General features: G+C 43.4%; 1 protein-coding gene across 1 annotated transcript; it reads left to right on the top strand.

Annotated features, from left to right (window-relative positions):
• Positions 1-1,967: 1,967 nt before the first annotated feature.
• MUC13 (mucin 13, cell surface associated) lies at positions 1,968-23,224 on the top strand. Its single transcript, XM_049874630.1, has 10 exons — positions 1,968-2,502; positions 4,175-4,281; positions 8,203-8,270; positions 10,479-10,639; positions 12,633-12,755; positions 13,098-13,227; positions 14,258-14,295; positions 17,220-17,304; positions 20,208-20,383; positions 23,129-23,224. Exons 1-10 carry the CDS (start codon positions 2,496-2,498, stop codon positions 23,134-23,136), a joined length of 903 nt encoding a protein of 300 aa, XP_049730587.1. The 5' UTR covers positions 1,968-2,495; the 3' UTR covers positions 23,137-23,224.
• The last annotated feature ends 1,187 nt before the right edge of the window (positions 23,225-24,411 follow it).

Below are 24,411 nucleotides of genomic sequence, written 5' to 3'. Positions count from 1 at the left end.
CTCCAACAGAAATTATTGAAACAGAAATCACCTATCTCATTTCCCAAAGGTTTGTCTAGAACAGAAGTCAGCAAACCTTACCTTTAAAGGGCCAGATAGTAAATGTTTTAGGCTTTGTGGATCATTTGTGGTCTACATTACAAGCACTCCATTCTGCCATTGCAGCATGAAGCAACCATAGGCAATACATAAACCAATGAGCTTGGCCGTGTTCTAATAAAACCTTATTTACAAAAATGCAAGGTGGGCCAGTTTTGACCCATGAGCCATACTTCGCCAACTTTTGGTCTAGAAGAATCCTCAAACTTTAGAGCTTGAAGCTCTTGGCTTCAACTTACTCATCAGTAACAAAGGATGACTGAACTAAATAGCCGCGAGGATCCTTCTAGCTATATAACATCCTGAGACTTAATTGATTCTTACCACACAGAAGAAGCTAACAAGTCTGTCTTTCACCACTAAAGAGAAAACACACCAAGAGTTATTTGCCTGGTGTCTCCAGAGTGGAGCCGCACTCAGTTTGTGCTCTAGAATTTTCCAAATAATTCTTACAGTGTGGCTGAGGCTCTTTAAAAAGCCTTGGGTTAACTTAGAGTAACAGTTTATGGTTTGTCAGAGGGGTGAACCTTACTGTTGTTTATGGGATGCCTCGTTTTGTCCTATGTAGCCTATCTTATTTTTTAATAAATTAGGCTCATCGTTATGAAAAAAGCACCCCAGTCTAAAAGCATATACAGGCAGTCCCTGGGTTAAGAAGTCCAATTTACAGATAACCCCTACTTGCCCTTTAATGTTATATAAACTTGCCCTAGCTTTGAGAGGATGGAACCAACCCCTCCTCACTATAAATTCTTCATCACAATCACCTTCATTTGCTGCAGGTACAGCCTTTAAATCACTGAAAAGCCTTCAAGCCTTTTCTTGCACTAAAAACCCAAAACCAAACCTGTTGCCTTTGAGTCAATTCTGACCCATAGCGTCCCTATAGGACAGAGTAGAACTGCCCTATAGGGCTTCCAAAGAGCAGCTGGTGGCTTCAAACTGCCAACCTTTTGGTTAGCAGCTGAGCCCTTTACCACTGTGTCACCAGGGCTCCCCCTTGCACTAAAGTAAAGCCTAATAAGAACCGTATGCACTTGTTCCAACTTACCTACAAAGCTCTTAAAGATACACGAGGAACGGACCTTCTTCGTAACCCGGGGACGGCCTGTACAATAAACAGTAAATCTGTGTAAATGTTTTCACCAAAAACACAATAAAATATTATTTAAGGAACAAAAACAAACAAAAAAAAAAGTATGAATCTCCCTCCCATCCTAAACCCCTAGAACCCAGACCCCCAGTTTCCTTCCCCAGAGGCAACTGTTGTAACCAGCTTCTGTGTCTGCCCCCAGAGATAATCTCTGCATGTACAAGCACACACATTTGTGTGTTTCTGTGTATTCTCCCTCCCACCCTTTTTTAATCACAAAAAGGAGTATCCTATTCCTGTCTTTGTAAAGATTATAGATAGCTTTAAAAAAGTCAAAGATTTTCCTTAGAGATTCATTGGTAAGACTCTCGAGACACCTCTGAAGGTTGTCAGACACTTGAGCTATTCTGGAACCAAAGCTCAGGATCGTTTCACTTGGCAGAGATGAAGAAAATGGTAAGTCAAGATCACCATTTGGCCAGTGACCTAGCTGCCTTCTTCAGGTCTGATCTGTTCTCCAGGGATAGGAAAGACGCTGCACACTGCCTGATCCCGGTGTCCCTACCAGTGGCAGGAACATCACTGCAATATTATTCTCACCATTTATTCAAGTTATCCACCCAGAAAGCCAGAAGGGAGGGAGGAGGGTTTATCCACACCCTTCCCTTCGTGATCCATTCCTTTGTCTGTGTCTGTATACCCTGTATGCAAAGCAGAATGTGAGAGGTGGCTTGCTTTTGTTTTTAGAGCTCCCTGCCTGCTCTTCTCTAAAAGACAGTTATTATACATTACTAAAAAATATGGTGCTTTATATAAAATGGGTCTGGAGAGCACTACCTAGTGTTAGAAGACCAGGCATCAAGATTCTGGACGGTCCTTAAATTTCAAAGATTCTCCACGGCCTGGAATTAGAAAGAGTGCTATCTCTTTCTCTACGGAGACCCTTGCCTTTACCGACAGCAATCACTCGGCTCCAGAATTTCAGCAACAAAGTCCCCAGTGACATCATCATCATAATGATAGCCCACATTTTTTTGTTTCTAGGTCTTCAAAGGGTACGCCATGGAGTAACATGGCCGAGCAATGAAAAGTACCCAGGAGGGAGAAGCGAAGATTTAAAAATATGTTTCTTGGTGCCATTTGTTGTTGTTTCTGTGAGTTTTGACTCTCTTTCTGCTCCATTTAAGGTCCCACCAGTCTTTGCCAGAACAGGTCGTGTGAAGGCGGTTCTTCTTGTATTGCTCTGTACAATAGCTGGTTCTGCCTGTGTTTAGAAGGGTATTACTATAATGCTTCCGCATGTATGGAAGGTGAGTTGCAAAGATGAACCATGGCACAGCTCTGCATTTCAGAATAGAAAACTCAAAATGAGGGCGAAAATAGAATCCCAAATACTAGAGATTGAGGAAAATCTGGAGACACGAAGAGCCAGCAAAGCAGTGGAGAAAAGGCGTTTGTCCTGCCTTTGTCTCAGTAAAATGTGGGGAGGAAGGAAAGGGACCAAGTCAGGAGATGTGTGAGCCTGTCCTGAAGGCACAGCTGTGGACGTGTCCTTTCGCTCTGCCTGCTCAAGGGAATGGTGCCATGGGGACAAAAGAATAGCAATATGTGCAAAGCTTCTGAAAAAGTACAAAGGCTACACAAGTACAAAACAAAAACCAGTAGCCATCTAGATGATTCTGACTCATGGCCACTCCACGTGTGTCAGAGTAGAACTGCACTCCATACAGAGTTTCCAATGGCTGATTTTTGGGAAATAGGATCACCAGGCCTTTCTTCCAAGGCACCTCTGGGTGGTTTAGAACTGCCAATCTTTTGGTTAGTAGCTGAGTGCTTAACCACTTAAGCCACCCAGGAACTCCTAGACAAGTACAAGGTAGGGTACTGAGGCAGAATTCGAGAAGTGATGTGCCTAAAACCACAGAGTCAGACAGGCTTGGGAACCTGGTCTTCTGGCTTGGGCTCAGTTCCCTCTCACAGAGTTTGCTTGCTCTATAACAGCAAAACCCCACTTCTAGAGACTTAACAGCTTCTCAGCTCTAGAAATGGACTTTCTGAACAAATCGATATGCCCTTCGTACAATGGTTTTTTTGTGTGTTAGATTAGCTGAGTGTTACGAAGGTCCAAGGCTGTCTCCTCTGAGTTATAAAACCTGTTCTGTGTCATGAGTGAGACGTGCTGCGCCCCCGCCGCCACCTACCAGAGCAGACCAGTTCTGTAGGATATGAGTGCATTGCTCGGCCACAAGAGTTAGAGATACATCAAAAGCCTTAAGGATGGTCGTATTTTTACCCTAATAATCTCGTTCCTGGGGATCTACTCTAAGGAAATGACTCCCCCCCCCCAAAAAAGTTGGTGTATAAAGATGTTCATTGAAGCTTTTTATTTATTTGTTAACTAATTAATTAATTTACTAATTGAGTGCTTTAAGTCCAATAACAAAAAAAAAAAATGACTATATCAATGAAGGGGACATAAACTTCACAGAATATTATGCAGCCTTTAAAAACGAAGGCTAGGAAGTCTAGCCAGTGATTTGGGAAAATGCTTATTATGTAACAATAAGTGAAAAAGAAGCATAGTATAAACTTGGGGTTATAACTATGTAAAATGACTCACAGGAAAAAAAAAAAAAAAAAGAGCTGAGAAAACACACCAAAATGCAAATGGTTATGTTAGGTCGGGTAGAATTAGGGTAACACAATCTGTATTTTCAAAGTCCCTGTAGTGTCGTGATATGATATTTACAATTAGAAAATAATCCGTGTAGGGACAATGGTGCCCGTTGTCTCTGAAATCTAGGTGCAAAAATTGTTGAATGGGTGTATGTTTTGTTCTGTACATTTTTACCAAAATTTTTTTTTTAAGTAACAAATCTATATTTGGACACCAAAAAAAAAAAAAAACTATCTGTTTTAAAACGAAATGAACATTACCCTCTTTACATTAAATAATACAGAAAGATTCTATTTGAATTTCAGGAAAAATATTCCCTGGGATCGTTCAAGTGACAGAATCAGACACAGCTGCCTTGGGAAATAAAACTTCTGTGGCCTATGAAAACTTACATAAGAAAATTAATAAATTTGTAAGTATTTCCCAACCTTCTTCTCCTTACAAGTATTCTTTGTTCTAACACCGAGTTGGCACACACAGATACATCTGTTCGATTGTTCAAATAGTGAAATGCTTACTGCTTGGTAAATGGCACCTGCGCCGAGCCCCCTGGGTGCCACTGTTTCCTCCCTTCGCTCCCCTCTCCACAGCTGGCTGCTCCCCTGGGGCCCTTGGATCTCCCTAAGATCCTGTACCTAGGGCTGTGACACCGCTTTTCCAAGCTTGCTCCAGCCACACTTTACCTGCTGTTGTATAAGCTATTAACCTGTTATGCGTTGCCTTCGAGTTGATTCCAATTCGTGGCAACCCTAAGGACAAAGTAGAACTGCCCCATAGTGCTTCCAAGGAGTAGCTGGTGGATTGAACTCCCAATCTTTTGGTTAGCAGCGGAGTTCTTAACCATTGTCCCACCAGGGCTCCTTAAGCTATTAAAGACTTCTTTAAATGGAGAGATAAATAGGTAAAACCCGAAAAAGGTGGAACTTGTGTAAGGCAGAAAACTGTCAGAGAAGGAAAACGCGAATATTTTCCACTAATAGAGAGAGAGAGAAAAGCGGTTAAGACTACACACTGTCAGAGGTGGAAAACTAGCAAGACCTGGAAAAACAAGGCAGGCCCCTCGAGTTTTGGCTTTCACAGGTTTCTCTGTATAATGATATTTTAAAATGAATTATTTCTACAGATTGCAGAGAAAAAAATCTAAAGATGTTGCTCTTTCCTTTTTACATTGAATTTGCATAAGTTCCCATACCAGGCTGTCCTTTTTTTTAAACACCTAAAATAGAAAATGGAGCCCTGGTGGCCAAGTGGTTAAGAGCCTGGCTGCTAACCAAAAGGTTGGCAGTTCGGATCCACCAGCCAGCTCTTGGAAACCCTATAGGATAGTTCTACTCTGTCCTACAGAGTCACTATGAGTCGGAATCCACTCAAGGGCGACGGGTTTGGTTTTGGTTTAAAATAGGAACTCCAGGTGAATTAAGGCCTGTTACTTTGTTTTCATTGTCAAAAATGTTGAAAAGAACAACCCCAGCTTCATTTCATTTGAATTATGATGAAGGAGAATGATGTCAGCATAAAAGGGATGGATGTCTCCCTTCTGGAACCACAGGGGTTGGATGTGGAAGAGCTTTACAGAGACCAGGCAGCCAATGTTTCTCAAAGTTTAGTTTGAAAAGGGAAAAAAATGTTAACCTGTACATATGTCTTGGGACCCTAGGTGGAGAAACACTTTAAAAACATAGGTCTTAGTCTATGGTGATGTCTTTCAATTTAGAATTATATCATTACTGAAGAGTTTTGTTGACTGGAACAGGTAAACCTTAAAAGATGATGATGGAAGTGGTTTTACAAATTTGACAAAGAGAGCGGGGGCTTGTGACTGCATGGCGGTGGCTTGTGTGTCCCAGGGCTTCTCCTTTCCCTTTGCTGTGCCACACAATGGGCCAGCTGGCAAAGACTCATCCTCTTACCCTGGACCTACATCCAACTTTGCCAGCTTGGATGATATTCAGTACATTGAAGAAGGCAACATCAACATGTTTCTACTTCCAGGGAACCCCTGGACTGTCTCCAGCGCTGCCCATGGTGGCCACTACCCAAACTTGCTTTGGGTGAGTCCCACCAAAGCCTTCCAGCTACAGGCCTCGTTCTCTGGTCTTCACAGACCAGCTTAGGGACGAGCTGTCAGTCAGGGTTTCTCGGTCCCCAGAGGAGCATTTTGGAGGGTTTTTAATCCAAAAACAATAGACTAGACCCCTTGAAATCCCTGAAGTAGAGATAGGAAAATAGAGACAATTTATTTCCTTCAGGGTCCTCTTAACAGACATTGTGACCAGGGCAGAACCAGCTTCTGAAAGGCCCTGAGAAATCTGCTCAAGTCCGTTTCTGTTCAGCCAGATCCAAATGGACAGCCCACGCAGGGATTTGAAGTTGCCCTGGTACTGCCATTTATTGGGTATTCTGCCTGGCATTTTACACATAATAATTCTAATTATCAAAACAGCCCTGTGAGGGAGATATTGCTATTGTGCCCATCTTACAGATGAAGCAATTGAGGATCAGTAAAGTTGAGTAATTAGCTAAAGGTCCCCCAGCTGATAAGTGAGGAGGGCAGGGCCTGAATTCAGACCTGCCTGACCCCTGGGCTCGTTCTCTTTCTCCTCACCTGCTGGCTCTGTTGTGCGATAGAGCTGGAAGGCCCATTTGGGTAAGTCCTATCTTCCTGTCTAACCTAGAAGCCCTTCAGATTTAGAGATGTCTGTGCCAACACCCTCAAAGAGTGGCCTGGAAGGGGGGGAGGGGAATGGAAATGCTTTTCTAAACCAGATGCTAATTTCTTAATATCTTCTTTGGGATTAATAAGATTAAATGGGCAATGATCAATAGGGAAGCTGGAAGGATCTTTGAGATCACCCAGCAAACTCATTCCTAAGTGGAATCCCACTAATGATTTACAGAAATACCAATGATTCCTACTGTTTAAAATATTATTAGAAAGTGATTCGGACTTACCATGGATATAAGGCTGCCCAGACTAACTAGAGCATCAGATGTACGAATGTGACAAGAATTAAAGAGAAATAATTTAACGACACCTTTCAATACCATAGATTGATTTTTTAAAATGTGAGATCCCCAGGAGGAGAAAAAGAATAAAAGGGTCCTAGGTTATGAAGAGGTTGCACTGATCTGGTTCAACACTCTAACCTGATAAAACTGAGGCCCAGTGAGGGGAAGAACCCGTCCAAGATCATGATGATGTCGTTCGCATCTATTCATTCACTAATCAACCGCCTTGTTGAGTATTGCCATATGGTAGGTGCTATGGGGAGAGGAGAACATTGTGTCGAAAGAAAGAGAAAACCCTGTTCTTGGCTTCAAAGAATTTGTATTCTAGATGGGGCCTCCTCCTCCCTGCCCCTCCAGAAGTCCCATTCCCCTACAACTACCTGGAGTTGTTTGTTCTTGGAGCCCAACCAAAATCTTGTAATGACCACCCGTGATGGAGCCCCTTACAGCTCATAAGCCTGCGTATTCTATCTCATTTCATACACATTATAGCCTTACATGGTGGGAATGACTGCTATCTACATTTTGCCAATGAGAAAAGTGAGGCTCAAAGAAATTAAATTATGCGGAAGCTAGCAAATGGAGAAGTTTGACTTTGGCCACAACAAATCCCTGTGCTTGTCCCAGTCCAGTCTGCTCCCTTCTGGGCCATACTGCCTCTAATGGTAGAGTGTGCCGTTCCTTCTCCCACCCCCTGTCCCAGCCCTACCTGTTGAAATGCTTTAAGGCCCATCTTTTTTATGAAGTCCTCTCTGGTTCTCTGCAACCGGAAGAGAATTCCTTAGAGTTTCCGTGAGAGATTGTATCTTTCTATGACACTTACCTCTCCAAACTCCATGGTGTGGTCCCCCACCTGATGACAGGGCTGGGTCTGCCTAGCTTTACAATCTCCAGGGCCCCTAGCATAACGCTCTGGGCAAGATATGCAACTGCATGTTTCTTGGGTAAATTGATGAATGCAAGAAGCACATATATAGGTCAGTCTAATGAACATGCAAAACTTAGCCATGACTTTGAAAAGACAAATTTAATAAGTTTATTGTCTTATTTTTAAGAGTATAATGTTTTATCTGACTGAATGTTTTAGGCTTTCCATCTTTTTTTTCAGATAATGCTGACCGATATCAGAATCTTAACTATTTCACAGCAAAGATTACTGAAAGGTGTCAGAGTGTGTGACAACCAGAATGGATAATTTTGTTATGAACCATGCATATTTATATAAATGAGTTTAGAAATATATTTATGTTAAAACCGAACCACACTATCGCTTTCGTGTTATGTTCTTTGTCCTTATTATTAAGTATGTTCTTCTCCTTCACAGTTTCAAGATGCATTTGGAAATTCCCTGGCTAAGTCTGATTATGGGCAGACTGTAATTAATAAAGTAAGGTAAGTTTGCCACGGACTGACGGGGTATTTTGGAGGCAGATGTGTGCTTTTCTAACTAAAGCTGGAGATACACAGAAAAAAGCTGAGGGAGAGCTGTGAGTGGTTTTCAGGGCATTAGGTTTGATTTAGTGGACAACAGGGTGTTAATGAATAGAAGATGATGATAATAACAGCAATAGTGAGGTGTGTCGGAGTCAAGCAGGTCTGTGTTGGAACCCTGGCTTTGCTTATTGCATGATGGGGCAGGTGTTTTAACTTTCCTGAACCTTGTTACCTCATCTGTATGACTGGGATCATCTGACCCACTACTCCCCTAGAAACTTGTGAGGGGCAAATGAGATCACGTTTGAAAGATGCCCTTTGTACTGTGGCGGGCACACAGTGGATTTCAACATGTATTAGTTTCTATTTCCCAAACAGGTTGTGGGTCCACAGGGTCATCTGGGGGAGCTCCCTGAAACTATGGCACTCCTTTCATCCTTAAGGAGTTACTGAAAGGGAACCAGGGGTGTTTGGAAGCAGACCTTTACCTGTGAGCTCAATGTCTTGGTGGGGGGAACTACTTCCACCTCTTGGGGGCCGTTGCAGGACAAGTGGACCTGGGTCTCACTCAAGAAGTCATTTCTTAGGGTCCAACTCACAATGTTGTCTCTCTCCTCTGAATCCCCAAGCCCTTTACCTACTGCGTGAATGTTGGAATTGGAAACGTCCTTAGAATTTCTCACTCCCATACCTCTCTTTGAACAGAGGAGGAAACTAAGGCTCAGAGAAGCTGTGGCTAGTCTAGGGTCATGAAAGATAGCTGGTGTCAAACTTCAGTCTAGACCTCAGGTCCATTAACTCTAGTGCTCTCATCATGTGGTCTACATTTTTTTTTGTCTCTTAAGTGTACAGTGGCTCCATTATTTAACTGTTTCATGGCTATAATGCCTGGTCTCCTGAATTGGGTTGTAAACTAGTAGGTCCTTTGAATTAATGAATTACAGATGGCATTTAGCCCCAGTGCAGAAGTATGCCTTAGACTTCTGGTCGTTTTCAACCTATGGAGAATAACCTGTATAAAGGACCCCTGTCTCTCTATCCCATGCATTCCACTCCCATCCCCCCAATCTTATCATGAATGAATTCTGGTAGAAAATTAAAAAAAAAAAGTTTGAACCCACTTTTGAAGTGATTCGTCCTAAAAGTGGAATTTGGTTCCATGTTTTGGATTTTCTTGATTGTTCTAAGGACCCAACATGGCTTCAAAGATGTCTTAAATAGGTTGGCTCTTTTTTCAAGCATCTGTACTTATTCAAAAGTCAAAATGGAGCATAGAAAAAATTTGGACAGGTAAAATGTATCGTGAGTCTTAAAAACACACCCACAAGGTAAGGAAGAAGTTTTTTAAAGTCATTTTCTCTCTCTCTCTCTGTCTCAGTGGTTCTATCACTTGATCCCCTCTGGAAAATGAGAGAATTAGAACTTGGCACAGCTGTTCTTAGGACTCCAATCTCTACTGTTGTTGAGAGAGAGACAGAGACGACAGAGAGAGTGGCAGACAGACAGACTATGACAATATCTGGTTTGTAGTAGGCCCTCGATATTTGGCAATACGATTTGATGATATTATCAGCCCCTATTCCCACAGCCCCACCCCTCTTTGTTTCAGTTCTCCCCTCAGTCACGTGTGCCCTGGCCCAATCCTGTACCGCCCTGAAGCTGCCTGCTGATTTCCTGGTCCTTTCTGGGAATGACGCAGTCTCCGTGTGGCTGGTTACTGCTTTCTCCATGCACAGCAGGGGACACATGCCCCTCTGTCTCTCTCAGACTACAAGTCTGAGATTTAACAGCTCAGCGAGAGTCATACTCCTTCTGTTCTAGGAAATGTGATCACTCAACAATTTCAGGTGTTACTTGCTCTACTTCTGGTTAGCTCCAAGCTCCTGGATCCGAAAAATGATTATGCACAATTTTCCTAAGGAATCTCCAACAGGACATTGTTTTAGCCATAGGTTTCCTCTGCAAGCACATTGAATAGAGGTCTCAGGGCCTATAAATTTCCATCTTATTGCAATTCTGGTCCTCCATGCTTACACCCCGATTATGGAGAGAGGGCAGTGGATCAGGACTAGGACTAGGAGATTTGAGGGCCTGGGAGGTGAGAAGACCTATTTGTTGACCCTTTGATTCAGTTCATCAAGTGATGGCTATTCGTTTCCTTTTCAGCACATCTTCTTCAGCGAGATCCGGGATACGTGCTAATGAGGCTGTTAATGTTTTGGTAGTAAACATTTTTGTACAAACTACAAAATATGATGAGACTAGTGTGTCTGAAATAATTACGAAGGCACTTGGAGATGGTGCAAGTGGCATTGAAAATTATTCTAGTAAGCATGACATGATTTTATTCAAAGTTTGCCTAAAGACCTGTTTTGTTTTGTAAACACATGAGGTGGGGAAAGAAGAACTGTGTCATTGCTTCCACAGATATCTCCAGATTTCCTTAGAACCAGTCCTTTCTTCCTCTCTTTCTTCTCTCACTTGGCTTCTAAGCCTTCTTTCCCACCATCTCCCAAATTATCAAACTTGCCACTTCGTTCCTCTTCTTGGACAGTGTAAACGACCAGAGAAACAGTCCCTGGACAGGGAAAAATGAAGGAAGGAGAAAAAAAAAAAAAGAGGGCTTAACACCTAGTTATAGCTTTCCAAATGATTATGGAGAGTTTTGCCTATACTGTTTCCCTTGAGGCTGACATGCAAGGCAGCCCACAGAGCAGCTGTAACAATTGGCGTTTGCTGTGTTACAAACCTCCTCAAAACTTAATGACTTAAAAGAACCACTTATTTACTGCAACCTCATAATTCTGTAGGTCAGAATTTGGGCTGGGCTCAGCTGGGCTGTTCTACTGCTTTGGGCCCAGCGTGGGTGGTCTCTCGTGAGCTCATTTAAGCATCTACTATTAGCTGCTGGGTTGACTGGGGGCTGAGTGATCAAAGATGACTCAGCAGCATGGTTCGTTTCCACTCCACATGGTCTCTCATCCTCCAGGAGGGTAGTCCTGAAGAGTTTCAAGAGCAGCAAAAGGGTAAGTTTCAATGCACAAGTGTTTCTCAAGTCTGTGCTTATGTCACATTTACTACTGTCCTAATGGCTGAAGCAATCCACGTGACCAAGCACGTGTGGACTACCCCTTCCAAAGGGTATGGGTACAGGAAGGCATGAATAAGTTGGCACCACAGCAGCCATCAGGAGTTCCTCAGAAGTGCCTGCTAGGACCAGCCCTGGTGGAGGCTTCATGCAACTAGTTCTCAGCCCTGGTTGCCAAATCCAGAGGGTTACCATTGATGGGACCATCAACCAGTTGTTGAGATGCAATTTATTTGACTTTTCTGTAGCATTTGACACCAGTATCCTTCCCTTCTCGAAATCTCCATCTCCCTGGGTCTCTGCTGACCACTCTGTTAATCCCCTTCCTGACTCTCCCATCCCTCTTTTTGCCCCTCTTTTGCTTTTTAACAATTGTAACCTCCCTGACCTAGTTTATAAAAACGTATTTCTGTTTTTGCAAACATAAGCCAATCCTGCTCGTTTATAGCTTTCTTTCCTCTTCGTGGTTTCACGGAGATCAGCACTGTGCTCTGGGATGGAACACATACAATTCTGTCGGAGTAGATGGGGGCTCCCCTGCACTGTGCCCTCCTCCTTGGGCTTCTGTCCTCCCTTAGCAATGTTCATTCAACTCTTCCTTCAGAAGAGACTGAAAAAAATTCCCATTGTACTTAAAAGTTTGGACCACACAGCCTGGTGCTGCATTAGGAATTGTTTTGTGGGGCTCTCTCTGGGTTCAAATGGGTTACTCTACAAAGTTGGGGCCCAAAGCTTGTATGGGTTACTATGCCTCTTGCAGAGCCCTGGTGACACAGTGGTTAGGACCTCGACTGCTAACCAAAATGTCAGCAGTTCAAATCCACCAGCTGCTCTTTGGAAACCCTGTGGGGCAGTTCTACTCTGTCCTATAGGGTTGCTACAAGTCGGAATCAACTTGATGGCAATGGGTTTGGTTTCTTTGGTTTGACGTTCCTTGTAAAATCTAGTGCAGATCTTGAACTTGCACATAATTGCTTTGCACTGATTGGATTAATTTAGTTTGAAAAACATAAGGAAACAGCCGTGGAAGGGAGGATTGGGGAGCTGAATGTCAGAATCCCAGATTTTCATTGGGTAAATCCCAAAACGTTACTAAAGGCAAATTATAACAGCGATGGATCGAGGTGCTTTACAGATTAATCTGTCCATCCGTCTTGCTAAATGTATTTTTTAATTACTTGTGCCTCCCACTTTTTTTTTTTTTTTTTTTTTTTTTGGTGCCTCCCACTTAGAGCAAGATCTGTGTGAGTACCGTGGTTGTAAAAAGAATGCTGGAGACGACTGCAGCGATGGTTTACAATGTGAATGCAAAGATGACCTGGAAAGACCTAACCTACAGGTCCCTTTCTGTCTGGGTAAGCTTTCTACCTGCTTCTTAAGGCCCTTTACAGCCCCCGCTCTCTTTCATTTTGCATTTGCTTTACTCCTCAAGTTTCCACGTGAAATTCAAAACCTGGGCAATGTGAATGTGGGTGTTAGATATTTGTACCTGGACGGGGGCCTTAGCTAAGGGCTGGTGAGGCAGCCCATGGCAGCTTCGCAGGGGACATGTCCCGTGAGCAGCCCATGAGCACTTTCATACGTCCTCATTTTACCTAGAAAAGACCATGTGAGAATAATTGCATTTTATGACATGTCACCTGGAGGTTGAAAAGGTTGTTTCTGAAAATTACCCAGAAATCACTTTTGTTTTGAAGCTTTGGTTTCCAACTGTCCCGACAACTGCAATGAAAAGAACCACAAGCAATGCTTACAGAAGGACGATGGAGGGGTCCCTGAGTGTGTGTGCCTGCCAGGCTACCAGGACAAAGAGGGGACCTGTGAAATGTAAGGGAAATCACTCTTTTTTTTTTTTTTTTGCCGTAGTAAAAAGGATGGGTCTTGCAGCTTACATATGAATTAGAGTGAGGAGTTGGTAAACTGCCATAAGTTGATAGGTAAAGGGCACCATCATCATCATCGTAGTTTTTATGCTTCCTCTATAGGAACCTCACTAGTTAGTACCTAGCACACAATAACAATACCACCAGGACTATATTATTTCCCCATTTTCAAGTGAAGAAACTGAGGCTCAGAGAGCTTAAATAACATGCCTAAGCTCGTGTGGCAGGAAGTAAGGGACAGAGCCACGTGGCCTCACAGTCTGAGGTGCCCTACCGTGCTCCATGCCTCTTGGGATCAGCTTTGCCAATTGCAGAGTATCTTCCTGGAGCTCAGTCAGTGACAGATGGGACCACCTAGGATTGTACACCTCCCTCATCTTTCTAGAGTCCCATGAAAGGTGTACGCCTGGAACAAAGGGAGCATTAGGAAAACAAGGGGCACAAATGGTCAAGTGCTCAACTACTAGCGGAAAGGTCGGTGGTTCCAACCCACCCAGAGGCTCCTCAGAAGACAGCCATGGGAACCTACTTCTGAAAGGTCGCAGCCTTGAAAACCCTATGGGGCAGTTCTACTCTGCACACATGGGGTCGCCATGAGTCGGAATCGGTTCAACTAACAACAAAAACAGAGAAAGAGAAGGAGCAAGGGAGGGCAAAGGAAGGAAAACCCATTGCTGACTAGTGATTCTGGCTCACGGTGACCCCATGTGTTACAGAGCAGAACTGCTCCATAGGGTTTTCTTGGCTGTAATCTTTACAGAAACACATCACCTGGCCTTTCTCCAGGGGAGCAGCTGGGTGGGTCCGAAACACCAATATTTAGGTTAGCAGCTAATTGCAAACTACTTGTGACACCCAGGGACCCTGAATGAAGGAAAGGAAGGAAGAAATGGAGATCGGGTGGGGTGGGAGCTCTGACCTGCTGTCCCGCAGAGGCCCTTTCACATGGTTTCCTATCACTTACTGTATTTTAGGTGTCCATTCGGCTACAGTGGAATCGATTGTAAAGATCGTGAGTATAAAATCTTGCTTTGTTATTTAAATATCTGAGAAACAGATATTAACCATAGTCGAAATTTTGCCCGGTCCCCCAAAATCTCTGACTCCCTTCATAAAGACAGAGAAAATCTGCCTGTAGTTTGTCTTCTGGGTCATGCCATTCCATACCTGCCCTGGTCCAGCCCAGCCCAGGTCATGGGCAGCAGTATCTCTGATGTAGGAAATAGCAGAACTCAGTCCATGGGGTGGGCTGGTGACTCTGTTCTTGTCCCAGACCAGAGAACAACATCCCCTGATGTCTTCTAACATTACATTCATTTCCTATATATCAGGTTAAATATACATTTTCTGGTCCTAGGAAAAAAAAAAAAGACCAGTACATTCCAAAAATGTTGATGGCTATAGGAAAGCAGAACTAGAAACATAGATATTTAAATTCTCAAACCTTCCCTTTGTCTCAGAGCTATGGATTGGTGTGGAATATGTTATTGCAAACTCAGTTACTCTGTTCTCTCCCCTCCCCACCAAGCCCCATCCCCACCAGAATGGAGCGATGCTAACTTTATATTTCAATTTTTACCTAATGAACAAAAAATCAGTGATCCCAGATGAAGGGAAGAGCATCCTGCTGGCCTTCCAGCCAGCCACAAAGGCAGTGATGAGAAACGCTCTCAGTTTCTACTGTATTTTGTTGCAAGGATGAATTTGCTAAGTCATTTCTTCCTCCTGGTCCTCTGCTTTCCACACCTATAAAATGAGAGGTTTGGACCAGATGACCCTAGAGGTCTTTCGCAGACTATGTCGTTGTTGTGTGCCATCGAGTCAAGTCAATTATGACTCATAGCAACCCTATATGACAGGGTAGGCCTGCCCCATGGGGTTTCCTAAGCTGTCCTCTTTACAAGAGCAGATCACCAGGTCTTTTCTGCCACAGAGCTGTTGGGTGGGTTCTAACCACCGACCTTTTTTGGCTAGCAACTGAGGGCTTAACCACTGTGCCACCAGGGCTCCTTATTGGTGGCCTATTGAAAAAAAAAAAAAAGCATTGCTGTTGAGTTGATTCTGACTATAAAGACCCTATAGGACAGAGTAGAACTACTCCATAGGGTTTCCAAGGCTTCGGTATTTATTGGAGGCAGACTACCACATCTTCCCCCCTGGAGAGGCTTTTGAGTTTGAGTTGCTGACCTTTCAGTTAGTAGCGTAGTGCTTAACGACTGAGCCACCAGGGCGCCTTCCTAGTAATCTATGGCCCCCATGAATCCAAGTTGGATGTGGAATATATGGCTATCACATAACAGAAAAAGACAATTAGAGGGGTCTGATGGCACCAGCCTTGGAAACTCTATGGGGCAGCTCTACTGTGTCCTATAGGGTTACTGTGAGTCGGAATCAACTCCATGGCAACGGGTAGAGCAGTGCTAAGGAGCCTTGGTGGCACAATGGTTAAGCACTCAGCTGCTAACTGAAAGGCCAGTGGTTCTAACACACTGCTGCATGAGAGGCAGATCTCATGATCTGCTCCTGTAAAGATGTCAGCCTAGGAGACCCTATGGAGCAGTTCGACTCAGTCCTATGGGGTCACTTTGAGTCAGAATCAACTTGACGGCACACGATATCAACAGAGCAGTGCTGTCCAATACAAATATGACATGAGCTATGTATTTAATTTTAAACTTAAAAATTCTTACCCATTCCCACTGAGTTGATTCCGACTCATGGCAACGCTATAGGACAGAGTAGAACTGCCCCATAGAGTATCCAAGGGGCTCCTAGTAGATTCAAACTGCTGACTTTTTGGTTAGCAGCCGTAGCATTTAACCACTACGCCACCAGGGTTTCCAAAAATTCTTAAGTAAACTAAAATAAGGAAAAAGAAGTAAGTAAAATTTATTTTATTTTTTTATTTAACCCAATATATCCAAAATATTATCATTCCAACACGTAATCAATAGAAAAATTATTGATGAGATATTTTACGCTGTTCTTATACTAAGTCTTTGAAATCTGGTGTGCATGTTATACTCCTAGGCACATTTCAAGTGCTCAATAGCACTGGACAGAGCAGATCTTATTGAAGAAGAATAGATGGGAATAAGCTTTCAGACTCCCCCTTCATCATTTCCACTAAGCCATTACCTGGCTCCTATATTATTCACAGGATCCCTTGTGGCCCAGTGGTTAAGTGTTTGCCTCCTAACCAAAAGGTGGGCAGTTCAAATCCACCAGCCGCTCCTTGGATACTCTATGGGGCAGTTCTACACTGTCGCTATGAGTCAGAATCGACTCGATGGCAACAGGTTCATATTAGTACCATGGCAGTCCTGGGTGGCACAAATGGCTAAGGGCTAGGCGACTAACTGAAAGGTTGGTGGTTCTAATCCACCCAGAGGTGCCTTGGAAGAAAGGCCTGGCAATCTACTTCTAAAAGGTCAAAGCCATGAAAACCCTATTGAGTGTAAGTTCTATTCTAAAACATGTGGGTTTACTATGAGTCAGAATCAACTCAATGGTAACTAGTATTGGAACTATATTAGTAACTAGTTTAATTTCCACGTACTTTCACTAGCTCAGTAAGGTGAGGTACGGTTGGTGGGCAAAGGCAGAAGAGGGAAGAGTGGACCTCGATTGAGATCCCACCCCCTTAGAAGGCCAGGAAGACCCTACCACCTTCAGCTTCCTTTGTGTTTATGGGTCACTGAATGACAAAGGGGGTCTTCTTTTACCTGGCAAGGCTGTCTCTCCTGATTGAGTTCTGGAGGACACAGTGAAAAGAGATAAGCCACCTACCAGCCTGGCCCTGGAGGAGGAGGTGGAGGCCAGAGCCTGCTGCTCCTCACAGCCAAGAGTCACAGGGAATACACACACATGCCTGTGCAGTAGGCAGCTGGGGGTCTGCTTACTGGGGGCCATTTCTACCCTTCTCTTCCCTTGCAGAATTTCAGCTGATCCTCACCATCGTGGGCTCCGTTGCTGGCATCCTCATTCTCAGCATGGTGATTGCGCTGGTTGTCTTATCAAGGTAGGAAATGAAAGTGTCCCTTTCCTGGGTCACAGCACTATCAGCATTGCACTCTGGTTTCCAAACATACCTGCCTTTCCTACAAAAGATAAGGGAAATAAGGGGAGGTCTCTCTAATGCCAGGAGCCCTGGTGGCACAGTGGTTAAAGTGCTCTGCTGTTAATCAAAAGGTTAGCAGGTCGAACCCACCAGCTGCTCCACAGAAGCAAGATGTGGCAGTCTGCTTCCCTAAAGATTACAGCCTTGGGAACACTGTAGGGCATTTCTGCTCTGTCCTATAGAGTCGCTATGAATCGGAATGACTCGACTGAAGTGGGTTTGATTCATTTGATCTCTAATGTCATTTCCTTTTTCTTAATTTTCTTCTGATTATGTAAGCAAGACATAATCATTGAAGAAAATCTAGAAAACAGAGAAATGTGTAAAGAGTTACAGAATAAAAAAAAAAAATCTCCCACAAATCCCAACATCATAATGCAACTACTACTACTATTTTGGCATAACTCCCTCTGGGCTTTTTTCTATTTTTTTTTAATGATATTATATACTTGATTTTGTATCGTTTGTGTTTTCTTGGAAACCCTGGTGACACAGTGATTAAGAGCTATGGCTGCTAACCAAAAGGCTGGCAGTTTGAATCCACCAGATGCTCCTTGGAAACTCTATGGGGCAGTTCTACTCTGTCCTATAGGGTCACTATGAGTCACAATCGACTCAACAGTAATGGGTTTTTATATTTTGTTGAGGTTTGTTTCTTTTTGCTTAACACTGTATGACATAGCAACCATTTTCTTCTGGCATAAAAAACTCTTTGTTAACAGTATTTAACTCCACTTTCATTGGTGATACAGTGGTTATGTGCTTGGCTGCTAACCGAAAGGTTGGCAGTTCAATTCCACCAGCTGCTCCTGGGGAGAAAGATATGGCAGTCTGCTTCTGTAAAGATTTACAGCCTTGGAAACCCTATGGGGCGGCTCTACTCTGTCCTACAAGGTCATTATGAGTCGGAATCGACTCCACTGCACTCAGTTTTTTTGGTTTTATGTTGTCAAATGTTATTTTCATCAAGTCATTCATTCTGCTCAGGATCCCGCTACAAATGGTCTAAAATCAACCCCAACTAAGCCTCCTAGCTTTAAAAAAAAGTAGAAATATCATCTCTACATGACCATTTCTTAGCTTTGTGCCTTAAGATCACTTCTCTTGAGGGAGGGGGAATAGTGTCCATTCATTTACCCAATATTTATTTATAATTTATTATTTATAAATAATATTTATTCAATACTTAACACTACCAGGTGCCGTCAAGTTGATTCTGCCTCACGGTGACCCTATGTAGGTGAGAGTAAGACTGTGCTCCATAAGATTTTCAGAAGTAGATTGCCAGGCCTTTCTTCCAAGGCACCTCTGGTGGACTTGCCACCAGCCTTTCAGTTAGCATAACCCAGGGACTCCACTCAATATTTAGATATGCTAAATTTGAGAGAGAATGCTATTATCCCTCTTCCACTGTGAATGTGCCAAGAAGATCTTACCTCTGTGGGTATCTACTTTGATAAAAACCAGCTACCTTGTTTTAACATCTAGTTCGTACCTTATATTTGGGCCACATAGGTCTTTTTATACTATAATGTAAGAGGATAAACGTATTTTAAACTCTTTAAGTATTGTGTTTCTTCTTCTTTTCTATTTTGATATTCACTCTTCTCAGAGGAAGCAAAGCTGGGAACCAGAAATACAAGCACCCATACCTTCTCTGATTTTCCTTCTCCGGGGAGAAAGCCAGAGCATCTTGACTCTGAAGCAAGGCTGTCTCCTCCTTTCTTAAGAGGATTGGTGAGCCATCTTGGGCCTCAAGGTCATCATGGGACATCCTTAGAACCTTGTGACCCTGTGGCAGCCATGTTTCTCAGCCCTCCTTCAGAACCAGGTTTGCTCTTAGCCTAGTTACAGGTTCATGGTTCTTGGAAACCCACCCAGAATTATACTTTTCTTGTCCATTTCAAAAGGAGGGGAAGCCTCTCCTCAGCCACCTTGGACAGGGGTGTTGTCAAAGGGCAAGACCTCTGTTGTAGGCTGGGCTGGCCATCAAAGTCATGGGGTGAGTGGGTCTTCCTTTATGATGTCCTCAGTGTGACAGATGGTGACCATCATCCTGGAAGTGCTTCCATGAGCACCATAGAAGCCTATCCCACAGTCCAGGGCACTATAGGGGCATGGCCTGTATGTCAGGAAGGAAGGAAGGGTCATGAATGATCAAGGTTATTTGGGGGTAGATTCCTTCTTCACCTGCATGAATTACTTCCCTTTGGCTTTGAAGGCTTGGACTTGAGATCCTTAAGTTGTCACAGCAGAACATGGGAAACTCCTATTTCTTTTTTCAAGACCTTTAGAACTTGAACTCATTTTACCCATTGAGGTGCTTCTGTAGACATTGACTTTGCTTGAATGAAGAATTGTTTCACAAATCTTTTTTTTCTCCTTGACTTCTATTATTACTTCCATAAGTAATTCAAAAACACAGTTGAGAATATTAACATTATTGGCAAAATTTGAATGGGGCCAGTGGAATTAGACAGTAATGTTGGGTCCGTGTTAATGTCTTGATTTTGATGGTTACGCTGTGCTTATGAGGAGACTGTCCCTAAACTTAGGCAATACACATTGAATGATGTGTTACAGGTAAAGGGGCATCAGGTCTGCAACTTACTCTCCAATGGTTCAGAAATGTCAACAGCTGGGGAATCTGGGTGATGGGTACATGGGAGCCCTGTATAATATTTCTGTAACTTACAGGTGCATTTTAAATGATTTCAAAATTAAAAACAAATTTGAAACATGAAACATTTACTTCAAGGCACTCTCTGCCCCTGTCAGACCCTAACTCATGTTACGAATTTCAGATCGAGGAACAAACCGAAGAATATTGAAGAACAGAACTTGATTGAGGACAGCTTTTCAAGTCTGAAGCTGCAGGAGACAGGCTTCACCAACTTTGGAGCAGATGGGCACATCTTCCCTAAAATCAAGATAGCACCCTCCAGAGATCAGCCCCAAAATCCCTATGTAAACCAGAGAGGTATGCTCCCCCTTGCCCATTGGTCCAGTCAGTGGGCTTTGTTTCTGGCTTTTCAGAGTGAAATGCCCCAGGGCAGGGAAGGGACTGGGCTAAGGTATCTTCACCAAGCCCTGGGTGCCCTGCAGGGAGGTTCTGTTTGTTTGCTTATTTTATCAAAAGAGAAAGATCAAGGAGGAAACTCCCTGCTATTGTAAATAAATAAACCAGTTGTTGTCAGCTCAGGCTCTGGTATCTGTAATGAAATAGAAAGCCTATTCTGACTCATAGGGACCCTATAGGACAGAGGAGAACTGCCCCATGGTGTCCAAAGGTGTAATCTTTATGGGGTGTGGGGTGGTGAGGGGCATGGGGGCGCAGTGGTTAAGAGCTCAGGCTGCTAACCAAAAAGTCAGCAGTTTGAATCCACCAGCTGCTCCTTGGAAACCCTATGGGGGCAGTTCTACTCTCTGTCCTATAGGGTTGTTATGAGTTGGAATCAACTCCAGGGCAATGTTTTTTTTTTTTTTTTATCTTTGTGGAAACAGACTACTGCACCTTCTCCCATGGACCTGCTGGCGAGTTCAAACCGCTGACCTTTCGGTCAGCAGCCTAGAGCAAAGAGCTATTGTCAGATATTTTGGTTTTTTTTTTCTTTTCTTTTCTTATCTTGGTCCCTAACATGCCAATTAATTTCTCTAGGCTTTGATTTTCTCATCAATAAAAGAAAAGGTTTAATTTAGATGTCTTTAAGGCCCCTTTAGGAGTCCCTGAATGGTCCAAATAGTTAAGACGTTCGGCTGCTAATCAAAAGATCGGAGGTTCTGAAGTGCCTCAGATGAAGGACCTGGCAATCTCCTTCTGAAAAAAATCAGCCGTTGAAAACTCTATGGAAAAACAGTTCTGTTTTGACACACACAGAACCCCATGAGTCTGAGTGGACTTGGCAACTGGTTAAGGTTCCTTAAAATTATAAACTTCTATAGAGATGGCACTACTTAGGCTATTTACAGTCCAAGTTCCTAGGTCAGGCCAGAAAAAGGACATAAACATGGTTTCCAGCTGAGGCTGGGCTGTCTAAAAGCAAATCTGTCTTTTCCTCCACCTCGACCTCAATTCTAAAGTGATAAGACAAGCTAGGCTGGTGATATTTATCTCTCTTAGATGGACTTTCAAGGAGAATAGCTTTTACTCTTTAGATTTTTATTGGGTTATCATGGCTGGCATTACTCAGTGTGATCTGAATGAAATGTTGTGAGGAGGAAGTCCATAAGAGGCCAGTATATGAAGAATGCGAGGGAGGAGGAGTGACAAAAGGACTGAAATGGGATGAAGGAATGATGGTGAAGGATGAGGAGAAAGTGGACCAGAAAAGAGATGAGGAAAGAAGAGAGCCAAGGGGAGAAATGAAAAAAATAAAATTAAGGAAGAGCAGGGGAGAAAGGGAGAGAAGGTGGGGTTTCTTAGGGCAAGCCCAGTAAAGTAGAAAAATAAAGAGGATAAGGGAGGAGGGAGGGGCTTAGGACGGTGGTAGCGGGAGGCTGAGAAAGGGAGGCAGAGGGTCCCGGCTCTGCTGAGTAAGCGTTTTGCTTCTGCAGACCCTTGTGAGCAGCACTGACCTGAGAGTCTCTCTCTCTCTCTTTTTTTTAAATAATATCTTATTGTGTTTTCAGTGAAGGTTTGCACAGCAAATTTGGTTCCCATTTTTGACAATTTCTACACAAGTTGTTCAGTAATATTAGTTACATTTTTCACAATGTGTCAACATTTTCGTTAATTGAGTTCTGGTTGTTCGGTTTTCAATACTTTAGTTTCCCTGCCCCACCCCGCATCTTTTTAGAGTCATTGTTGACCTTTTGGTCTCATATAGATGGTTTTTTTAATGGAGCCCATACTCACCTTTTAGGTTCTTAATGGTTCCTCAGCACTTGGAACATTCTAGAAAAGCCTGGCTTATTTTTATTTTGAGATCCCATGGTTTATTTTAAGGAACCCTGGTGGCAGAGCAGTTAAAGCGCTGTACTGCGAACTGAAAGGTCAGCAGTTTGAACCCACCAGCTGCTCTGAGGGAGGAAGATGTGGCAGTCAGCTTCCCTAAAGATTTACAGCCTTAGAAACTCTATGGGGCCAATTCTATTCCGTCCTATAGGGTCACTATGAGTCAGAGTCAACTCGATGACAGCAATGGGTTTGGTTTGGTTTCTATGGCTTATTTTGGGCATAAACATTCTTTTAGCAGTGGAAGACTAAATGTTTCATGTGTGTAAAAGGGATGACTTGCACAAAAGGCACCGTGCTGGGTCAGGCACACGGTCCAGCCAGCAACAGCCTAGAATGGGTGTTCTGTGGGCAGGACTACCGGCCCCGCCTAAGGTGAAGCTTCAAGGTCAAGCTCATTAAGAACCTCCTTTCCTCCTCATTAGTGGGGTGCTTACTTCACAAACTATAAAGTCTAGCTGCTCAAGAGAATCCCTTCAATAGAATAGTCTTAGGATTTAGCCTCAGACCTGGGTTCAAATCCACGCCCCTTTCTGTCATGGGCTGTGTGATCTTGGACAAGTTATTTGACTTTTCTTAGTATATGATTTCTCATCTAAGAAATGAATAAGACAAAGCCTGCCTCACAGGATAAAGATCAAATAAGCTAATATGTGTAAATACACAATGGCTAGATCTAATTTGAATAATATTCAAATAATGTTAATGATTTATGGATCTAAAGCTTCTCATATGTGTCTTTTCTAAGACTCATCTCTCTCTTTTGTCTAGGCTGGTAAAAATTTGGGACCATCCATGGCCCCCAACCCAATGTACAAGCCATTATTTTGAGTATTTACAAAGACTGACAGAGAAGTGAGCACCTGTGAAGACCTGGATGAAGACCTGGGCTCTGGTACTTTTCTTCCATTCAACATCTTCCAGTCTCTCTGAATGGAAATTGTGAATATTTACAAGGAGTAGATCTTGTTTGCTAACTAAGTTCCTATGTAATTAAGTGCACAGTGATGCTATTAGTACTTGTTAAGATAGTCGATTTTCTCGAATCTGTACCAACTTCTAAGACAATGGTTAAGTTTTTGTTTTCCTAGTGAGGCTTTGACAGTTCTTTCTAAAAGAAAGCTCTCCAGCATTGCTCACTCCTGAGAGAATTGTGCTCTTGATGCATACAGTGACCAAATCCTCCTGGGAAATTCTTAAACCTCCGCTGTGAAGGTCCCAGGGGACTGGAAGAGATTTCATCTTCTAAGGTTCTCAGCTTCACTCTCTGACAAGTTAAAGTATGTAGGAATTTCAGGTAACTTTCATTCATTGAGGAAACCTTGGTGGCATAGTGGTTAAGTGCTACGGCTGCTAACCTAAAGGTCAGCAGTTCAAATCTGCCAGGCGCTCCTTGGAAACTCTATGGAGCAGTCCTACTCTGTCCTATAGGGCTGCTATGAGTCGGAATTGACTCGACAGCAATGGGTTTGGTTTTGGTTTTCATTCACTGAATTGTTAGAGGCTTGTGACCTGGCCTTACACGAAGAAGACAGAAAAGAGACATGTCTCTTAGCTTTTTTAGGAGAAGTGAGGGAGAATCCAGGAACTTCTGGATGTTAATTAGAAGGCTTGGACTAGAAATGTCCACCATAGAGTCATTCTGGAATTTTGGAATTGCCAGGAGGTGGGAGGGACAGAGGAAGACCCATGACCAGGAGTAGGAGGAACAGAGGTGGAGGGAAACTGGGGCTTGGAGAATGAACAAGAGAGAAGGTACCTGGGATACACACTCTTCCCTGGATTCTGCGGCCACATCAGCAAATGGACACTTCCTCTAATGCACATCCCATCCAAGACTTGGAACCGAGGAAAAGGGGTGCTGAGCGAGAGCACTAGGTCATTTTGAAATTGCAGGCATTCTGGTTGGCTGAAGGTAAGACAGGGAGCTTGTGCTCAGGAGCCCAGATGTCCAGCTCCTGAATGCAGACTCCAGGCACCTCACCTTGGCCTCAGCCATCCCTGGTGACAGAGACTTAGCTGTCATCTCCAACACATGCCCAACCTAAAAGGGA

The sequence above is a fragment of the Elephas maximus genome, chromosome 1, assembly GCF_024166365.1.
Source record: "Elephas maximus indicus isolate mEleMax1 chromosome 1, mEleMax1 primary haplotype, whole genome shotgun sequence".
Classification (NCBI taxonomy): domain Eukaryota; kingdom Metazoa; phylum Chordata; class Mammalia; order Proboscidea; family Elephantidae; genus Elephas; species Elephas maximus.
This window is presented reverse-complemented; position numbering and strand designations above follow the sequence as displayed.